Genomic DNA, 20,088 nt, shown 5'->3' with positions numbered 1-20,088 from the left:
CAGAATCTCCCACTCCCCCCAGTGCCTTCTGCCCACTCGTGGGCCCCACTGATCAGCGCCTCCCCCTCCCTCCCAGCACCTACCACGGATCAGCTGTTTCGCTGTGTCAGGAAGTGCTGGGGGAGAGGGAGGAGGAGAACGGGTGTAGTGTGCTCGGGGGAGGGGCAGAACTAGGCAGGGAAGGAGCAGGAAGGGGCAGGGAAGAGGCAGGGTGGGGCAGAGCAGGAGTGGGAAGAAGCAGGGCAAGGCTGGGGCCTTGGGGGAAGGGGTGGAGTGGGGGTGGGGTCTGCAGAGAGCCGGGGGCGGGGGAGCACCCCCCTGCAGATTAGAAACTCAGCACCTATGCAACTGTGATTTGCATTTTCAAGATTGTAAGTGAAATAGGTTAGACAAGAATCTCCAGCCCCATCCAGGCACTGTCCAGTCCTCACTGGCAAAAGTCTGCCCTTGAGCAAAGCTAGGAATAAAACCCTACGCTTTAACTACAAGTCTTCCTTCTCCTATTTAAAGCACTAAATTTCCTCCCCTAGGTATCCTCAGAGAAACCTCCACATTGTCTCCTAATGATGAGCTGGAGAAGTCCCTCCGGAAGTTTGTGATGAGAAACATTCTGAAGAAGGTAGTGCAGTAATTTCATAGAATTTTGTTTTTTGGCGTGACGGTCTGTGCTTTACACAGCTAGAATTTTTCTGAGGTTCTGCTGATGCTCGATGTCTAGTTGGCAGCCGGTATCAAGCGGAGTGCCCTAGGGTCAGTCTTGGGGCCGGTTTTGTTCAACGTCTTTATTAATGATCTGGATGATGGGATGAATTGCACCCTTAGCAAGTTTGCAGATGACACTAAGCTGGGGAGAGAGGTAGATACGCTGGAGGGTAGGGATGGGGTCCAGAGTTACCTAGACAAATTGGAAGATTGGGCCAAAAGAAATCTGATGAGGTTCACAAGGACAAGTGCAGAGTCCTGCACTTAGGAAGGAAGAATCCCATGCACCGCTACAGGCTGGGGACCGACTGGCTAAGCAGCAGTTCTGCAGAAAAGGAGCTGGGGATTACAGTGGATGAGAAGTTGGATATGAGTCAGCAGTGTGCCCTTGTTGCCAAGAAGTCTAATGGCATATTGGGCTGTATTAGTAGGATCATTGCCAGCAGATTGAGGGAAGTGATTATTGCCCTCTATTCGGCACTGGTGAGGCCACCCATGGAGTACTGTGTCCAGTTTTGGTCCCCCCACTACAGAAGGGATGTAGACAAATTGGAGAGAGTCCAGTGGAGGGCAACAAAAATGATTAGGGGGCTGGGGCACATGATTTACAAGGAGAGGCTGAGGGAACTGGGGTTATTTAGTCTGCAGAAGAGTAGAGTGAGGGGGGGATTTGATAGCAGCCTTCAACTAGCTAAAAGGGGGTTCCAAAGAGGATGGATCTAGGCTGTTCTCAGTGGTGGCAGATGACAGAACAAGAAGCAATGGTCTCACGCTGCAGTGGGGGAGGTCTAGGTTGGATATTAGAAAACACTATTTCACTAGGAGAGTGGTGAAGCACTGGAATGGGTTACCTAAGGAGGTGGTGGAATCTCCATCCTTAGAGGTTTTTAAGGCCCAGCTTGACAAAGCCCTGGCTGGGATGATTTAGTTGGTGTTGGTCCTGCCTTGAGCAGGGGATTGGACTACATGGCCTCCTGAGGTCTCTTCCAATCCTAATATTCTATGATACAGAGGAAAATACAAGAAACCCTGGAGTGCGTAGTTGTGGATCAATTTGTCCACATGGAAAGTTTTCTCCTCCCCGTTCCCTTGGCTTATGACCTGAGACATGAGGGTTTAGATCCCTTCCAAAACTCTTGGGTTTTATTTAAAAAAATCCTTACTATTGTAACATTGGATGTTGTCATCATTTTTTGAAATCTGCTGAGTTCTTGACTGCAGGCAATGTGTTCCACAGGCTAATTGTAAGGTGTATGAAAAAGTTTTTTCTTTGTTCTGTTTAAAATTTTAAAGTTTATGGGGAGACCTGGGTTGTAGCAAAGTCACATTGACAGGCTTTGCTCAGCTATCTCCCCCTTTGTCCCCTTGGTACCTAGCCTCATTTCCCAGTCCTGTGCTGAAAGAATCATCTTCCTGAGACTGGAGAGTGCTTCCCATTGATGGGGGCCCACTCCTTCCTATGGCAATAGCTGATCTAATATCTTTGCCCTCATGAAGTTAGCACCTGTATCTGAGAGCAGAGTCAGCCCAGCTGGAGGAGGGGTATATGGAGTAGTGAATGGTCCCCGCTCACCAGGAGTACGGACTGTTGAGTACATCCGGCTCTTCTCTTTCAGATTGATGACAACCAACCTCTGGAATATTTATCTGAGCTTCGGCCAGTCACAATTGTCTTTGTAAACCTGCAGTTTGACGAAAGCGCCAATACCTTGCATCTGTGCAAGGCCATCCACAATGCCAACATGAAGATCTCAGACACCATTCACGTCTTCAGCGGCAAAATCAACAAAGTCTTCATGTTTGACAAAGTGAGTCAGAGCTTCAAGGCCATGCCAGCCAGGCAGCCGGAGCTGGCAAACATTCCCTTGAGAGTACAGGACTAGTAGGAGGCAGGAAGGACAGTGGTGTTGTCATTAGGGATAGAGAAGGGAGGTGGAGGGCAGCCATCAGGAGGAATGATAAGAAGCTCAGTGCTGAAGAGACTGAGTCTGGGGTGGTGGTGGGGCCTCCCAGAGCATTTTGGGGGTGGTGTATGACAGCACTACTCTAACAGGGTGGGTGGGAGAGCTGGAGCACTGTGGAACTGTTTGCTACAGACATTGTTACTGATTTGCTCTTTGGAAAAAACCCTCCCCCCTCTGGTGTTTTCTTTCCCCTCCCTGGCAGGGCTGCACTTTCCTGTGTGTGTTTGGGCTCCCTGGGGATAAGCAGGCTGACGAGAGCACCCACGCCTTGGACAGTGCATTTAAAATCTTCAACTTCTGTTCTGAGAACTGCATGAAAATAAAGTAAGCAGGAAGGTGAAGTTCTCCATGTTGTCTACAGGGATGCTATTGGGCTTGTTTGCCATCTAAACTCCCTCATCCCAACAGGAAGGCCCCCCTAGTGGGCAGAAGGCAGTGACATGACAGCTGGGAGACAAAATTTGGGATTAGCCCAGTTTACCTGGGCTCCCCCTCACGCTACGTGACCCTGACCTCCTAAGACAGCCACATGCTACTGGAGCAATAGAACCGCAACCTCAGGGTGGTACTGGTGGGTGCAGGTGATGGAACTTTTATAGCGACTGGCCATGAATCTGGAACCTGCTCAGGATGACCGTGAACCTCAGCATCCTTAAGAGCAAACTGCAAAGCCAACCACCTTCACTGACCCATCTCACAACAGCCCAAGAAACTCCAATCCCCAAGTCCAGGCCCTGCAGAAAAGAGAGAGCAATGTGTCTTTCACTAACCCGACACTAGCTGTGCAGGATTCTCAGCTCCATTTGTGTGAGAATGGCAAATTTTTGAGCTCTAAAGGCATTTTGCTCCTTGAGAGCATTGGTAACAGGACAGAGCATGAGCCAAACTCTACTGACGGTCACCCCCCACCCCACTGGCCTCCAAAGGTCCCATCAAGCCCTTCTTGACTGCATTTGGTGGAGGAGCTCCTGACTGAAGGGGACCCCGAGGCCCGTCAGCTGGCAGGACTCCAGCAGTGCTTGGAGAGAGCACTTCACCCTCTCCTACCTTCCAGCACGCTCTGGTCTGGCTGCTGAATTTTTGAGGCCTGTGCCTTGGCATGCAAGCACTGCTGATTTCACTGAGATTTCAAATTAAACTCCTGCATGTTTGTGGGACCAGAGCCTTTGTCCCCTTTTGTGTCTATAAATGACAAGACCAGACCAAACCCCACTCCCTTTTCACACCACTGGCACTGATCTCTTTGAGTCTTTGTGTAACCTGACTCTCCTTTTCTGACGTCCCTCCAGCTCCTGACTCTCCAGCAGGGAGAATTCAGACTGGCACACTCAGAGGGCACCTTTAATATTCAGCTGGGAACAGTGCATGATAGCCAATAGGGGTGTGTGTCTTGTGCTTTGCTCAGTAGTCACTCCCTTTAAGGGGCATGCCAACCATAAAGAGTCAGGGAAATTCAACCAGTCACATGTGAAAGAATTAAATTCCAGGCATGAGTACCCTGCGAGATCAGTGTCCAGTGACAATTACAGTTAAGCAGTTTTCTGCTGTGTGCACCCATTATAAATATGGGAAGCATACACATACCATAGCGATGGGTGTGGTATAACAGACTGGACAGCTGGATGATGCAAGGAGGGAGGGCTGAAACTCTACACCCATCTCACCACTCCCTCACCCATGGAAACATTCTAAGCATGCAGGATTTCTACTGTGGGCAGATAAATGTGTTGAAAAAATGTGAATACTTCCTTGAACTTTCAGGCAGGGCTTCACCTCCAGCTCCACACCAGGAAATGAAGGCTCAATTGTGGCTTTGCATTACAGGGAGAACAGGGACTCACAAACCATGGGGAGGTCAAAGAGACATTGTGCCTGTGGAGTTGCCTAAGGAATGCGGCCTCCGTGGCACCCTTGCAAAGGATGGACAGGGGCTCCCTTTGGCCTGGGGTCAGCTCTGCTAGCTGGGGTGGCTAGCAGGTGGGGCTGTGGTCTATCTCTCTGGGGAGGCTAGTTCCAACAGCGATGGTAGCTCATAGCACTCTGCACTCTGGGAAGCACAAGAACTGTCATTACATGGGGATGTGCGTGAGGGAACCTCCTTGCATCCTTCTCCATCCCTTTTGCGCACACACAGAGTTGCACACAGGCTGTTCGGAGACCTAGCTGGTTGATGTGGGGATAGTCAATACAAATTAGCACTACAGGAGTGTGGGTGGGGAGAGGGTGCGTGAGCAGATGCGGCAAGAGGGACTGGACATTTGGGATTGCCGACTCCATGTTGCTCTCATTGCTTGCTAGGCTAGTTTCCATCGGAGTAACCAGCGGGCCAGTGTTCTGTGGAGTAGTTGGCCATCGTGTAAGGCATGAATACACAGGTACAGTCTGTTTCTCTGGTCCTGTGCATGTCTGGTATCCCCTGGGTACCCACGGAGTGTGTGTGTAGGCTGCATATTTTTGCTGGTGGAGGGGTATGTATGCATGGAGCTGTCCACAGGACGGTGGGTGGGAGCTCAGTTAACTTTTCAGTGCCCATTTTCTTGCTCTCTCCACCACACAGTCATTGGCCAGAAGGTGAATCTTGCTGCCCGGATGATGATGTATTATCCAGGGTTAGTGTCCTGTGATGCAGTGACCTACGCCAACTCCAGGCTGCCTCATTACTTCTTCGAAGAGCTCCCTCAGACTGAGATGAAAGGAGTTGTGAATCCCGGTGTGGTCTATCATTATCTTGGCATCAGTGAGAAAACGTAAGTGCCCCCTGTGACGTCAAGCTCAGAACACTCAGAACTGTGAGTCACTGTTACCACTCTGCCTTAGCAAGAGCAAGAGCTTTGGTACTGCTAAGCTCTGTGGCAGGTCCCTGATACACCAGCCTGTCTGCCTTGCCAGCAAACTCCTCAAGACTCTGCCAGTCTAAACCTTGGCTTGCTGGTAACAATCAGTAAGCCCCAGCTGCGTGTTCCCCAGAGACATCTCCCTACAGCATCCAGTCCCTCATGTTACGCTCACTGCCTCCAAAGAGACAGAGCACACACCAGCCTGTGAGGTTAGCTGAGGCCTCACACTTCACTTTAATACACAGAACTGAGATGGTTTTGTAATAAAACAAGAAAAAGGTTATTCACAAAGCCCTTGGATTTAAGTGACACTAAGCAAGGGCAAAAGAGACAGACAAGGTCACAAACAAAACAAAACACACTTTCTAATGATGAAAACTCAATCTGAGCAAGTTGCAATCTTTGCCTAAGCAGTTTCTCACATCATGTTTCCATAAGCTCTTGCCTCTCCGGCCAAGAGAATCCAGCTTTCATAGGTCAAAAGGTGCTGGACTCTACTGTCCCCTCAGTGATAGAGAACTAAAAGGTCTTTTTGTTCCCCTTATATTACTCAAAGTCCACAGTCTTCTCCCCCGCTTGTTTAGCTTGATGTCTGTATTTTCCTTATATGTAAATATACTTCCATTGTCCTCTGCTGGTAACCCAGGTAAGACAGGTAAATATGCATGCCTTTGCCTAGGACAGACTGGGTTTTACGCTCTACTTCCCAAACACTTTTCGTGAATATATTTCCAGCACACATCTATAACACTTTGTACCCAACCTGTACATACATCACACAGTGATTTTTGGAACCAGCATGTCACCAGGTTATATACAATACCTTTCATGACATCTTTGAGATATATATCATGACAACAGCGTGTTGGGGTAATGAGTATGTCAGACCTGATGTGAGTTACAGTAGAGGGGCCCTCTGCTAGTTGGCATTGAGGGGCTTCCAGAGTCACACCCCCATTTTACCACGGTGGGGTGGGGGTGATGAAAGGGCAAATTACCTTTGATCAGCACAAAGGGGTGTGAGTGCTATCCTGTCTGTTCAAAGCCACAGTGTGCATCATCCTTGCCAGAATCCAGAGCATCATCTCACAGCTGTCTTAGGAAATTTCATCTCCAAAGTCCTGTACTTCCCCCTCCACAAGATCGACTCAGGGCAACTTAACCAAGGAGACAAACAGCTGCTTGGACAGCAAATAGCTTAGTGTAAAAATAGCTTCAACTGGCATACCTTCAATCAAGCCTCATGTTTGAGAGAATGGGGAACTATAGTGTCTCATTTGCATCTCTCTCCCACTCCCTCATCAGCTCCAGCTACTAGGAGACTGAGAACTGCACCATGGAAATGTAGAAGCATGCAGTGTTTCTCCATACACCTAGAACAGCCCTGTAGTCTCAGTCCAAATGACTTTCAGTTCAGATTAAGGGGCACAACAGACTAAGAAAGAACAAATGTAAAGTCTCCATGAGGGAGCACAGTTTGGGTCCCTTCTTGGGAACATGCTGCATCAGCTGTGCTGGCAGAAATTTAAAGGTGCAGTACAGAAAAATCCAAGTTCATAGCAACTGTGGTGTAGCTAGCTAGTTATTGAGTTCAGAGACCAAGTTTGCATGTGTTTTGTTTTTTCATATATCCTGATACCTCCTTTCATCAACAGCTGTTTATACAAGAACTGCCTTGCTCTCATTGTCCAAATCCAAGGCTACATTCTTACAAGTTCCTCTCTGTGGAAGGAGCCCCATTAAAATCAGTGGGAGTCCGTATGTGGGAAGCAATTTGCAGGAGCCGGGCTGTTGTTAATGTATAGCTTGCTAAAGAGAGATTTTAAAAAGCATCACAGTAGTTCAGAGTAATCACCGATTTCATCAACCTTCTTACTTATTAATGGCTTTACTTTCTTTTTCCCATGACATGTTTATAGAAACTCTTATTCTCCTTACAGCCTTTGCCTAGTATTAACTCATTCTGCTTTTTTTTTTGCTTTCCTTATCTTTTCCCCTGCAAGCTTTATTGACTCTGTCTATTCCTACTTGTCTCTCATCTCTCGCCCATTTGCAGTACAAAATTGTTTGTTACCTTCAGACCCTTGAGGAGCTCAGGAAACCAGACTGGTGCGCATTGTATTGCTCTTTACCAGAGGAATCGTAGGCTGCTGTGCCTCGTTTCCTTCTTAGCTCTCCGATGGATTTTAATAAACCCTCCCATTACACCAGGCTCATTAGGCTCCTTAATTATTGATGTTCCTCTAGCGCTCTTCCGAAGGGAAACCCCATGACACTACTTCGCCCCATCTCAACTTGAGCTTCTGGGTGCAGGAGGCTTAAGAATAATGAAACCCTTCTTGGAAGCAGGGCTTGGATTCAGAGAGAGTGGGCAGCCCAGCTGCGCCCCCACTCATGTAGATTCTGACCAGGAGTATTTTCGCTCTTTAACTGCAGCTTTCCTTTCTCTTCCTCCTTGCAGAATGATTGGCAAAGCGTATCTCACCAAGGAGAGGTCTGAGTGTTACCCCTTACTGGGTAGGTGGACAGAGCTCTTCAGAACTCCAGTTGATTTGTCATTAGGAACCTGTGGAGCAGTTGTTGCTGCTGGGAAGATGATGCCCGGGGAAGAGATGGATGTGGGGGGAAATGTCTGAGGGGGAGCCACTACTTGAGGATAGGTTTCAGAGTAACAGTCGTGTTAGTCTGTATTTGCAAAATGAAAAGGAGGACTTGTGGCACCTTAGAGACTAACCAATTTATTTGAGCATAAGCTTTCGTGAGCTACAGCTCACTTCATCGGATGAATACTGTGGAAAGTACAGAAGACGTTTTTTTCTGTACTTTCCACAGTATGCATCCGATGAAGTGAGCTGTAGCTCACGAAAGCTTATGCTCAAATAAATTGGTTAGTCTCTAAGGTGCCACAAGTACTCCTTTTCTTTTTACTTGAGGATATTAAGTGATTGACCATTGGGATCATTCAGAAATGTAAAGCTGTGAGATGTGCTCAGGATGCTCTTAAAGATACGGGGCCTTTACACTGAAGTTGTGGTGCCTGATCTTGCAGGCCTTATATGGTGCTAAGGAGTGCAGGACCTGTCCATGGTCAGACAAGAGTATGGAATACAGGTTTGCCATGTTGTTGTAGCTGTGTTGGTCGCAGGATAGACAAGGTGGGTGAGGGAATAGCTTTTATTGGACTAGTTCCTGTTGGTGGAAGAAACAAGTTTTCAAGCAGAGGTGTTAACTGCCCACTTCATTTTAAGGATCAGGGGGTAGCCGTGTTAGTCTGTATCCACAAAAACAACAAGGAGTCCGGTGGCACCTTAAAGACTAACAGATTTATTTGAGCATAAGCTTTCGTGGGTAAAACCCCCACTTCTTCAGCTGCATTGTGGTTTTTACCCAGGAAAGCTTATGCTCAAATAAATCTGTTAGTCTTTAAGGTGCCACCAGACTCCTTGTTGTTTTCATTTTAAGGGCTTTTCACTTTACTGACAAATGGGGTTAAAGCAAAATGCTAGATCCCAGCACCCCAATACTGGGTGAGCCCCACCTCGTCTCTAAGTTTTAATCCTGTTGCCCTCTAGGAGCTGATGCACTCAACTACTATCTGCCCTCCCTGGAGGTGAATCTCCTAGTTGGCAGACTGGTAAGGAGAGATGTAAATTATGCTTCCCTGTGCCAGCTCCAGTGAATGTAGCTCAGGGTCTGTAAGGGAGGCTGGCAACAAATCTGAAGAGTGACACCGGGTATTGGAATGAACAAGGGGTTGTGTGAGGATAGGGATAATGTAGTCACACTTCTTTGTGTGTTTGCGGGGGAGGGTAGCAGCGGTCCGCTGGAATCTGGACAGTCGGGTTTGGGACTACGCTACAGAGGGAAGCTGCAATTATCAAAATGAGTGGGGAGAAAGGGATGGATAAGGACTGCAGCAGAGGTGGGAATGAACCAGTGACTTATGGATGCATTTTCAATATGGATGGAGACATGCTGCCACTGCTAAGCAAAGAGGGAAAGGGAAGTGCATTGGTCTTTGCTTTCTTACAGTCACTCAATGTTTCTCAGGTCGGGAAAAAGAGCTTGAAATCTATGACACTTTATTGAAAGGATTTGTGGGGTCTACAGAAGGCCGTATCATAATGTATGAAGGCCTTATGGGCTATGGAAAAAGCCAGTTACTTGCTGAAATTGCCTACTTAGGCCAGAAGGCTGGCCACAGGTAAGTGCCTTTAACTTCACTTTGATACACCTGGCCCACTTTGATACACCTGACCCCTGTGCCCCACACACCTCTGCCCCTGCATCGTGATTCTGAGCTGCAACATTCCCACAGAGATTGCAATAATGCCAATGGTATGGAGGCTTTGTGAGGCTGGCACAGACTGAGACGGTGTCTAATTGGCTGCAAACTGACCTCTAATGGCTTAAATGAGCCCTGCATGGGAAAGAGGAGCTTTTAGTAACTTCCTCCTTTAGTACAGCTATTATTTCACATACAGGAATAGCCAGCACAGTCACAGGGGAGGTGAAACAACCATTGGTCCAATTGTACCTATCAATGCCTGTCTACTACTCTAATTCTTCATTTAATAAATGAGGCAATCTGAGAGATTCACTTGTGGTTGGATGGGTCCTTTTGTGGTTCAAAGGATTAACCTCACCTGCTCTTTGATTAACTGTGGCTTCTTGTCCAGTTGATTTGTTGACCCAGCCACCCCCCGTGAATCAGAAGGCATAGCCGTCCATCTGTTTTCTGACAGCGTATGGAAAGTGTGATTTCTGGGAACCTCAAAACTAGCAGGGCATGAATACGCATCAGAAAGAGACACTGCTGGCTATTTCTCCCATCCATCCTATGAGAGACTCCTTGGTTGAGGCTGTCATGACCCAGATCAAGTCGGATTCATGTTTCAGTGCTAAAGAGGAAACATGTCTAGCAAGACAGTGTATCCAGTAGAGCTGCTAAAAAATAAATTGGGGGGCATTCTGCTAATTTGTTTTATTAATTCTCCTCTCATTTTCCCCCCCTTTAATTTAAAAGTTCAAAAAAATTGAAATATTTTGAACAGCTTAGTACTTGGTTGAAAGCTAGGGAAAGATTTCCATGAAAATTGTCAATATTAACAAAAAAATCCTTTTTACTTTTCAAATGTCAACATTAAAAATGTTGAAATTTCAAAATTCAAAAGATGTTGATCAACTCTGGCCCATGTTTTCTGTCTACCTGGACACAGCGTTACTAGCTTTTCATGGGCTAATCCAACTTTTAAACTGTGGACGAAAGCTCATGCGTGTGCTGGGTTTTTCCCCCCCAAGAGAAATGGACAGACTTTAAAAATGTCATTAGTGAGGGGCTGGGAGATGGCCCCTCACTGAGAGAAGGCATTTTTGGATGCATGTGATGTGGCAATGAGAGCAGCTCTAATGGGATGGATGCTCACGGGTATGTATGGTTGCATGTCTTTCAATGCAGGATGACTTTAGAGTCCAGGGGGATGCCTGGAACTGAACTGAAAGCAGCCAGGTGCTTTTGACAAGGGTGTGCTCTCCAAAAGACAATAAACAGGCTGATCAGTCTGGACTCTGCCAGAAACCCAAAGGGGTGTGGTTGGGAAAGGTGGTTGGAGATCAGTTCAGGGCTGTTAATCTTTTGTGTCCCTCAAACAAAAGAGAAAAATGGAGAGGCTGAGCTCTGCGGTTAGGTTGCTTTGCACCAGCCATGGAGGAAACAGAGACCAGGAGACATTGCTCAAATCCGCTGCTGATCCTCAGCCATTTATCCATAAGGAAAATCAGGTGCTGAAATGTCTTGTAGTTGTCTTGGAGGTCGATCAGAAAGGGCTGAAGAACGCTGGTTCCATTATTTCTCCTTCATTTGGAAGCTTTTTCTGTGTGTCTAGATGTCCATGTGGTAAGCGGTAGGTTTGTGTTTCTGTAATTCTTTCTCAGAATGTGCTGGCTCTTCCTTACTCCCCGTTAGAACTTCCTTATAATTTCTCTTCATTTTAACCATGCAGGGTTGTTGCTATGGAGCTGACGAAGATAAATGTGCAGCAGAATTTTTTTGCCATCCGGACACTCATGGCCATGTTTCTGGGGATTGATGCCTGTAAATCTTACGATGCAAGACAGCACATCCTCCAAGGCAAACTCCGAGGTGTGGTAGAACAGACCTACTATTGCCTCCTGAATAACATCTTTCTTGTTAAGGTAATGGAGAAAGCCCTCACCTTCTGGGGGAAAAGCCTGTCTGTGGAACTGGGTTCTGTTATTTACCTTGCTTCACACCAATTCGGCATCTCAGCATTTTTTGTTCTTGCCCTGAAATTGCACACTTGATCAAAGGTGTGAATACTCATGAAATTCAACACAGTCGTGATAATTGGGATAAATAGGGTGCTGGGTGTGGCTGAAGAAATGTTTGTTCCTAAATCTGCATGGAAGAGTTAGTGGCATCATGCTGTCGATCTGATGCCATCCACTTCACCTGTCCCACTTCCTCACTCTTATTCTGGGATTGGCCTTCTTGCAGTCATGAGGCTGACCTGTTTGGTGAGCCTGAATCCTAGCCTGTGCACACACACTGGACTTTGTTCCTATACTTTCTAAAGGATATTCACAGAACGTCTACCATCTGCAACTACACAGGAGGAAGGGAAGCAATTCCACCCAGACTTGTGAGATGGCAAGAAAAAGCTCTTACTCATTCCAGGAAAGACTTAGAAAGCAGCACTTGGGGAGTTGGGGGGTCAGATGGGGGCTTAGGGGATTTACAGAGTAGTTAAGGGAATGGGTGGATGCTAGTCAGTTATGGTAAGAGGACCCCTCCAATGAGAAGTTGCATTTGACTTTCAAGGGGAACAGGAGTGGAGAAAAGTTGATGTGGAGGGAAAGATTCGCTCTGATATCTGCACTAGTTGCCATAAAAGTAAATGGGGGGGGTTCATTTCTTGTTTTCCACACTTAAGTGATTTGGTTTTGCTGCCTGTCACTGCACAGCATGGAAACATTGTTTCAAAAGAGGTGTAAGGGGAAAAAGGTGTCATGGAGGGTGAGGCTTCAAAAATGGAAGCTGGGTGAAAGGTGCAGGCTCGGCAGCCCTGGAGAACGAAACCCTTCTCCTTATCCACAGAATTCCCACAATGGCGGAGTGAGCCTTCTGTAAACACACAACTTCCCACCTCTGCTTTGAAAGGACCACCTCTCTAGGTGAGAGGGCAGTTCAGCGATTACAGCCCCTCCAGTTCTTAGCCTGTCCACTGTCAGTCAACCAGAGTCAACTGAATCACAAGGGAAGTCAATGCCCATTGACTTCAGTGGGACCAGGATTTCACCCATAGTTCCTCTGCTGTAGGCACCCTCCTACCCAGAGCAGGACTAAGACCAACAGTTTATTTCACACAGGTCACCAAAGAGCTGTCAGATGGTAGTTTAATTGTTCAGCTGGACTTAGATGGAGGATCTAGAAGCAGAGGCCTTGGTATAGTCACATACGCATGCCCACATGATGCAATCCCTGTGTGAAAAGGATAGACACTGAGATGAACGTGTGTGTCTCACTAGGCTGGACATTTCAATCAGGGCTTTTCCCATGAATGTGTATATTATGAACAGGAATGCTGCCTCTTCTGCTCACTGTTCTCATTTTTTTCTGACTAGTTTCCCACCTCTGCCGAGGTTTCCAAAATGAACAATGAAACAAGGACAAAGGAGATGGAACTATTTCTTGTGAAAATACTACAGAAGGTGAACCACTCTCTTCATTGTGAAACAGAGAGAAATGATTCCCCAGATTGCACTGGACTTGCAGATTCTGCTAATGAGCAGTTGGCTAGCAGGCTGGGAATATGGTATACCCCAGCCATTTTCCTTATGTCCTTATCCTCTGTATCGCGCCTCAATCCTAATTCCTGTTATCTGCGCTCACTGTGTGATGTCTAAAGTTAGAGGGCAGGAACTATGTCTTTCTGTAGCACCGAGTGCACTTTCTGGCCCTTCTCAAATTCAGATTATGGGATGGATTCTCCATGAAACTGGCTCACGCTTTGTCCCAAAATGCACTGACTACACCCCCAGAATGGAAAAACATAAATAACCCCCTTTTCCAAAAGAGTGTAATCATCTTGGGTTATATTGCCCCTGGTGTGCAGGGACACAGACCTCTTACAGGTGCACGAATGAGGTGGGGTGAGCTGGCTGGGAGGAAAGCTCTGGACCTTGTCTCCTCCCTAGTCAGCACAGAAAGTCATGTTAGAGATGATTGGGGGTCAGGCCATGGGAGGGGCCATGGATCCATGTGTATGCAGACCCCAGTATCTTATTTAACCAACACAAAGGAGCTGCAGCTGCTCTTCCACTCCATAGGTTGGAGTAGCAGTCACGGGGGTGTGGGTATGACACCCCGGGCCCTGGCCTGAAGGCAAGATATACGTAACTGAAGCAACACCTTATTCAGGCGATTCTTTGCCTTTTTAGGCAGTGGAGAAAGACATTCTCATTTTTGTCATTGATGAAGCCCACTTCATTGATCCTGCCTCATGGGAATTTCTGGACAACTTGCTCTCCAGCATCCCAGTGTTTATGGTCATGTCTCTAGCTCCTTTCAGCTGCCAAGCACGGCTGCCTTGTGTCTCTGCTGCAAGCATCATTAACAATGCAAAAACCATCTACGTTCAGCTGCAGGAGCTAAAGCCCTCTGTGATCCTGCAAAAAGCCTGCCAGGACCTTGGGGTGGTCAGCATCCCCCGGGAGCTAGAAACGTAAGTGATAGGCACCTGCTCTGTGCTCTTAGCTGCAAACCAATCTTTTCCCACAAAACAGAGGGGAGCAGGTCCGAAAAGGAGAAACCACATAGCTCATGGCCAAGTGACTGACTCTGTAGGGTCCAAGAAAGCAGGGTCAAAACAGCCCAGTAGCCTAGCACCTAGTAAAACATGGTCGGCCCTAACTGTGTGCTGTTCTAGTGGCTTGGCAAAGATTCACTGTAGCCTAGTGAGTAGAGCACTGGATTGGGACTCAGCAGGCCTGAGGTTTATTCCTGGCTCTATCACTGGCCTACTGGGTGACCTTGGGCAGGTCATGTCATTTTTCTGTGCCTCAGTTTCCCCATCTGTAAAATGAGGATGATTATACTGACTCCTTTGTGAAGTACTTTGAGATCTACTGACAAAAGCACCATAGAAAGTCCAGGTATTATTGTTATTAACATTGAGTTCTTGGCTTGTCACTGCCTTCTAATGTTCTGGCTTGCAAGTACATCTCAGGGCAGTTGCTCGGGGGATCTCTCAATCAGTTTGCTCCCTAGGCAGGGAGCTAAGCTGGTACCATCCATCCCCTCTGTTTTGGTGAAGAGTGGTGAGCACAGAAGGCTAAGATGTTAACTTGACCTTTGTTTCCTGCCCCACCATTCATCAGTCAGGTGTGAGTGCACCTTAGTACAGAAACCGCCCTGTCAAAATTCCTTCAGCTACTTACTGTGATGGGTTTGGTCACAGAGACCCCCTTGCGACTGTCACCTGATGTGCTGAGACTACCTCTGAGCCCGTTTTCTCTGCTAGTTTTGGCCTTCAGAACCCTGCCTTGTTGAGCCAGATATGCTAATCTGCTGCAACACAGACCCAGGGTCTGACCCATGCCTCCAAAGCTGCAGATTTATCTGAGAACGGCTTAGCAAGTGCTCCTGTCTCCAGCACCCAGACACCCAGCTCCCAATGGGATCCAACCCCCAAATGAATCTGTTTTACTCTGTATAAAGCTTATACAGGGTAAACTCATAAATTGTCTGTCCTCTATAACACAGATAGAGAGAGATGCACAGCTCTTTGCTCCCCCAGGTATTAATTACTTACTCTGGGTTAATTAATAAGCAAAAGTGGTTTTATTAAGTATAAAAAGTAGGATTTAAGTGGTTCCACATAATGACAAGTGGAACAAAGTCAGTTACCAAGCAAAATAAAACAAAACAAGCAAGTCTAAGCCTAATACAGTAGGAAACTGAATACAGGTAAATCTCACTCGCAGAGATGTCCCAATAAACTTCTTTCACAGACTAGACTCCTTCCTAGTCTGGGCCCAATCCTTTTCAGACCAACGTTGTGGTTTATGGCCTGGGTCCAGCAATCACTTACACCCCCGTAGTTACAGGCCTTTGTCCCAGTTTCTTTCAGGCATCTCCTTGGGGTGGAGAGGCCATCTCTTGAGCCAGCTGAAGACAAAATAGAGCGGCTTCTGGGGCCTTTTATATTCTCTCTCTTGTGGGCAGAAACCCCTTTGTTCTTCTGTGCAAAGTCACAGCTACAACCACCTGGGCAAGTCACATGTTCATGAATTATTCAGCTTTTTGCAGGCTGACACCATTATTTACATGTTAGTTTGAATGTTCTCAGGAAAGCTCAGATATGGATTGGCGTCTCCCAAAGTCCATTGTCAGTTAAGTGTCTCTTGATTGGGCACTTACTGAGAATAGTCCTTTCTCAAGAAGCTGACCAAATGCTTCACTGAGGCTACTTAGTATCAGACACATTGAGATACAAGTACATAGCCAATATTCATAATTTCAAATACAAAAATGATACACACATACAGACAGCATAATCATAACCAGCAAATTACAATCTTTCTATAGACATTTTACTCGACTTCCTTTGTACAAGATTTGGTGCAACTATAGGACCTTGGTTGCAACAATGATCTATACGGTCACAGTTCATGTCAATAATGTCACACTCACTCAATGCAAAGAGGGAAAATACAGTCTGAGCTGTCTGAGCTGTGACAGGAAAGTGGCTCTGGATTGGGACTAGTCTGACTGGAGTGTTTATTAGAGTCCTTGAGAAGGTGGTCAGAATTTTTGGTGATATTAAAGGGTCCACCCCTTTGGGGAAGGGAAAGAAAGGCTACGTTTGCTGCTGGATTTCAGGTCAACATGGTCAGAGATTATTCCAGCTCTTTAGACAAAGGGGTTGGCACAGGAGGGGAGGGAAGGTGCGGCAGCAAAGGCTGGGGAAATGCGGTTTTTTTGTCTGGGGTTGTCCCAAGAATCAGTGCAGGCAGGGCAGCTCCAGACAGGTTCAGCGGTGGCATGTCTGGCTTGCAGAGCTTGAGACGGTGTCTTGGCCTGTCATGATGGTGCAATGTGGTTCAGTCGGCCTCAGAGTTGGTTGGATGGTAGCTGAGGAGGAGCACAGAATCAGGCAGCGGGGACAGGTGAGAGAGAAGAAACCAACAGAAATCTTCAGTCTCCCATCCCCTAGGCAGTCTGGGATCCAGTGGTCCCGTGATGGGGCCCAAAGTCCTCACCAGTCTGGGTGAAGCCTGGATGTCCTCAGAGTAATTCCCAGAGCCCACAAACAAAGGTAAAATCCTCACAGTAAAGCATAGGCTTTCTGGAGTAACCCCCAGCCATCTAGTGCCAGTGGCTCCTACACCTCTTCTCAACATGTCCCACAGGGGGCAGGTGGTGACTTACCGACCCATCTGTCTTCATTATTCCAGCCAGCTGAACACAGCTGCCAGTACCTCAAATTTGGGCAACTCATTCCAGTTTTAGACTCTTTTTGCCTATTGCTATACCCATTTGTGACCTGCCGAGAGTCCTCAGGGTTGTATCAGCAGTTCCCTTTTTGCTTAAGTAAAACCCAGTCTGTACTAGGCTTCCATCTCCAGCTTTATAAACAGACTTAGCTAATGTCTATTTCCAGGTTGCCCTTTCACCTATTCAAATTGCAAGGCTAAAAATGCTTTGATATTTGATACCTGCCTTCAGCTAAAAGCAATCAACTAAAAAAACCCTGCACAGTGCATTTTAAAATGTTATCATTGTTTTTTCCATTTTACTACTGTAATGCAGATGGTCATGCCAGTACTGTTTCCATATTTTCTAAGATACTAAAGCTAAGCATGGTACGAAAACACTGGATGTTTTTTCTAAAAGAGATGCTCTAGTTCCAACAGGAATTATTTCAGTGAAATTCTATGTCCTGTGTTACACTGGCAGTGCGACTAGCTGATCACAGTGGTTTCTTCTGACCTCAGAATCTGTGAATCGATGAAACATCAGGTAATGAGCGGACTTGGGGGATACTGTGCCATAGGAAGCTTTACTGACATGTTGAATCTTTGCAGTTCAAGTGGCTGAGAGACAGCAAATGTCATAGCAACCCGGTCAATGGATATTGGCCGAACCAGTTTATAACATTGCAAACAAAAAGCCTGGTATAAAATGGAGAGATTTTCAAAAGGGCAACCGGAAGTTAGATGCCTAACTGCTGTATGTGGCCTAAGTGAATCTCCTTACCCTCCTCCTGGTTTGGATATGTAGAAGGAACCCTTAAAATAACTCCAAGGACTCCTGTGAGACCCCCACACTGGTGTAACCATAGGATCCTAGATTCCCTTGTGTGCATTGACTGAAGCAAGGAGTCCCATGGGGAAGCGGGGGACAGTAATTAATTGAAGATTGAATCAGTGTGTGTATGCACAATTAAAGTTGCATGGTTGAAGTCAATGGGAGCTGCTGGGTGCACTTTTGAAAAAATCAGGCAATTTATGTAAGTGCCCAAATGTGGATTTAAGATCCTCACTTTAAGCTCCCATTTTTGAAAATCTTGGCATTTATTTATATTATGGTAACACCTAAGGATGCCAGTCAGGATGAGGGCTCCAGTGTCCCTGCCCTAAAAACACTGAGACTGTATGTTACAACACGTAGCCAAAGAGCATGGTTGTGTGGGAATGGGAAGGGTGAGAGTCAAACAAGTGCGTTTTAGCAAAATGAACAGTGCTTATGGCTCACAGATGGCCTAGCCAATGTGAGCTGGCAGTGTCTTGCAGGCATAAAGGCAGAAGTGACTTTTAAGGAGGCATCTGAAGAAGGAAAAGGTGGGGACTAGATGGACTTTGCCAGGGAGCTTTTCCTGTGACTGATGGGGCTTTATGGGAGAAAGGAAGAAGGTGTTTGAGGAAGAGGCTGGCTGTGACAGGTTGGAACTCTGCAGGAAGGTGGTGCCACCGATGTGAGGAGTTAGCAGAGAATATTTAGGCTTGACATGGATGGGTCCAGTTTTAGTAATCTAGTTGCTGTTAGTAACATTTAAAAAAGAACATGGGGCCAGATCCTCAGCTGTTGTAAACGGCCATAGCTACGTTAAGTGCTGATTTACACCTGACTGTCATTTGAACATTGAGATGCTTTCCTAAGAGTCTGACCCCCTGCCCTGATGCCCATTCACCCCACGACACACTCTGTATCTTCAGTACGGTTTACACTCTGTACTTGTAGCAGCCCTGCAATCTACCACATAGCAGGCATACAGGACACTTGGTGCAGCCTCGTCCATTTCAACTGCAACCTTAGGTGTTGTGAAGGCACCTGTCACCATGGTGTCTATGTAGCTACCATTCCCATCATCGCCTGAGGAGCATCGCAGTCCTTTATTTTAATGGGTAGTGATAGTTTTGCTTCTCTTTAGGTTCTTGATACAGAGAAGCCATGGCATCCCATTTTACTGCGAGGAGCTGCTGCGGAACCTCCATTTAAACAACATGCTCATCTTCCATCTGTGGGAGGAGGAGGAGGAAGTAGATGATGAGTGGGAGATCCTTTTCAGTAAGCTACTTGTCATTAATTCATCATCACTTGATTACCTGCTCTGTTCATTCCCTTTGAAGCACCTGGCACTGGCCACTGTCGGAAGACAGGATACTGGACTAGATGGACCTTTGGTCTTACCCAGCATGGCCGTTCTTACGTTCTTAAATGCCACAGCCCACTGTATACTGTTCGCAGGAGAGTGTTGGAATGTTGTGATTAAGTAGAAATGCAACGGAACCCATTTTGCATGCTGGGTGATAGAGTTTACTCTCACACCAAAATGGCTAAAAGGCTGTTCCCATCAGATCTTGCCAAGTATTGTTTTGCTTTGGTTATATTTAAAAAGCAAATAAATTAAAATGTGAGTTCTTGTAATTGTTTTTTCTCCTCTTTCTCTCCATGCAGCCAATGCAATCAAGGTCATCCCCTCCAAAACAGAATCACTTTCCAGCTTAGACAATGACTTGTACATTTGCACCATTCGCCAGAACGTTAAGTTGCAAAATATTATGCTGCCCCCTACGTTAAAAGGTAAGAGTCTGATCCTGATGTCTCCAGCCAGTGGGGACACAATGTTTCTGTTCCTTAAGGGAAGCAGTTAAAGAGGGCCTGGGAGCTTGAATGCGGCAGACAGCGCAGGTCTGAACTTTGGAGCAAAGCGGAGAAGGACGAGTCTGAGCTTTGCAGAATAGGCCAGACCCTCCAATTAGGCAAGAAGTCTGTGTTGTGATCCCTCACTCTCAAGTGGGGATGGAGGCCACTCTGCCTCACTACAGGCAGGTAGTAATCAATAGTCTATGGGGAAGCGCTGGCCCTCGGGAGGGGGAGGGGGCAGAGCACAGGCAGTCTATGGCTCACAGCCTCCTGACTGGGGCAGAGCAAAAGCAGGCAAGTGCAGACCACCTGGCCTAAGGTGGGTAGATTGCCATCCCAGGGGTGGGGTTGGCAGCAGTGGATAGGGACACCTAGGCTCACCCTACTCCACCGGGTCCTAGCCCAGGGCCCTAAC

The 20,088-nt window shown here is 46.9% G+C and overlaps 1 protein-coding gene across 1 annotated transcript in view; it reads left to right on the top strand.

Annotated features, from left to right (window-relative positions):
* The window catches only part of ADCY10 (adenylate cyclase 10), a 70,851-nt gene that overhangs the window by 17,567 nt on the left and 33,196 nt on the right, over positions 1–20,088 (top strand). Inside the window, exons 7-18 of the mRNA XM_043520762.1 lie at positions 531–619; positions 2,319–2,510; positions 2,869–2,990; positions 4,965–5,041; positions 5,224–5,413; positions 7,965–8,020; positions 9,536–9,707; positions 11,506–11,698; positions 13,148–13,234; positions 13,964–14,247; positions 18,958–19,094; positions 19,485–19,610. Of these exons, the coding sequence (XP_043376697.1) occupies positions 531–619; positions 2,319–2,510; positions 2,869–2,990; positions 4,965–5,041; positions 5,224–5,413; positions 7,965–8,020; positions 9,536–9,707; positions 11,506–11,698; positions 13,148–13,234; positions 13,964–14,247; positions 18,958–19,094; positions 19,485–19,610 (1,725 nt within the window). The remainder of the gene's footprint in view (positions 1–530; positions 620–2,318; positions 2,511–2,868; positions 2,991–4,964; positions 5,042–5,223; positions 5,414–7,964; positions 8,021–9,535; positions 9,708–11,505; positions 11,699–13,147; positions 13,235–13,963; positions 14,248–18,957; positions 19,095–19,484; positions 19,611–20,088) is intronic.

The sequence above is a fragment of the Chelonia mydas genome, chromosome 8 (genome assembly GCF_015237465.2).
Source record: "Chelonia mydas isolate rCheMyd1 chromosome 8, rCheMyd1.pri.v2, whole genome shotgun sequence".
Classification (NCBI taxonomy): domain Eukaryota; kingdom Metazoa; phylum Chordata; order Testudines; family Cheloniidae; genus Chelonia; species Chelonia mydas.
Note: the sequence above shows the minus strand (reverse complement) of the source record. Positions and strands in the feature narration are given on the sequence as shown.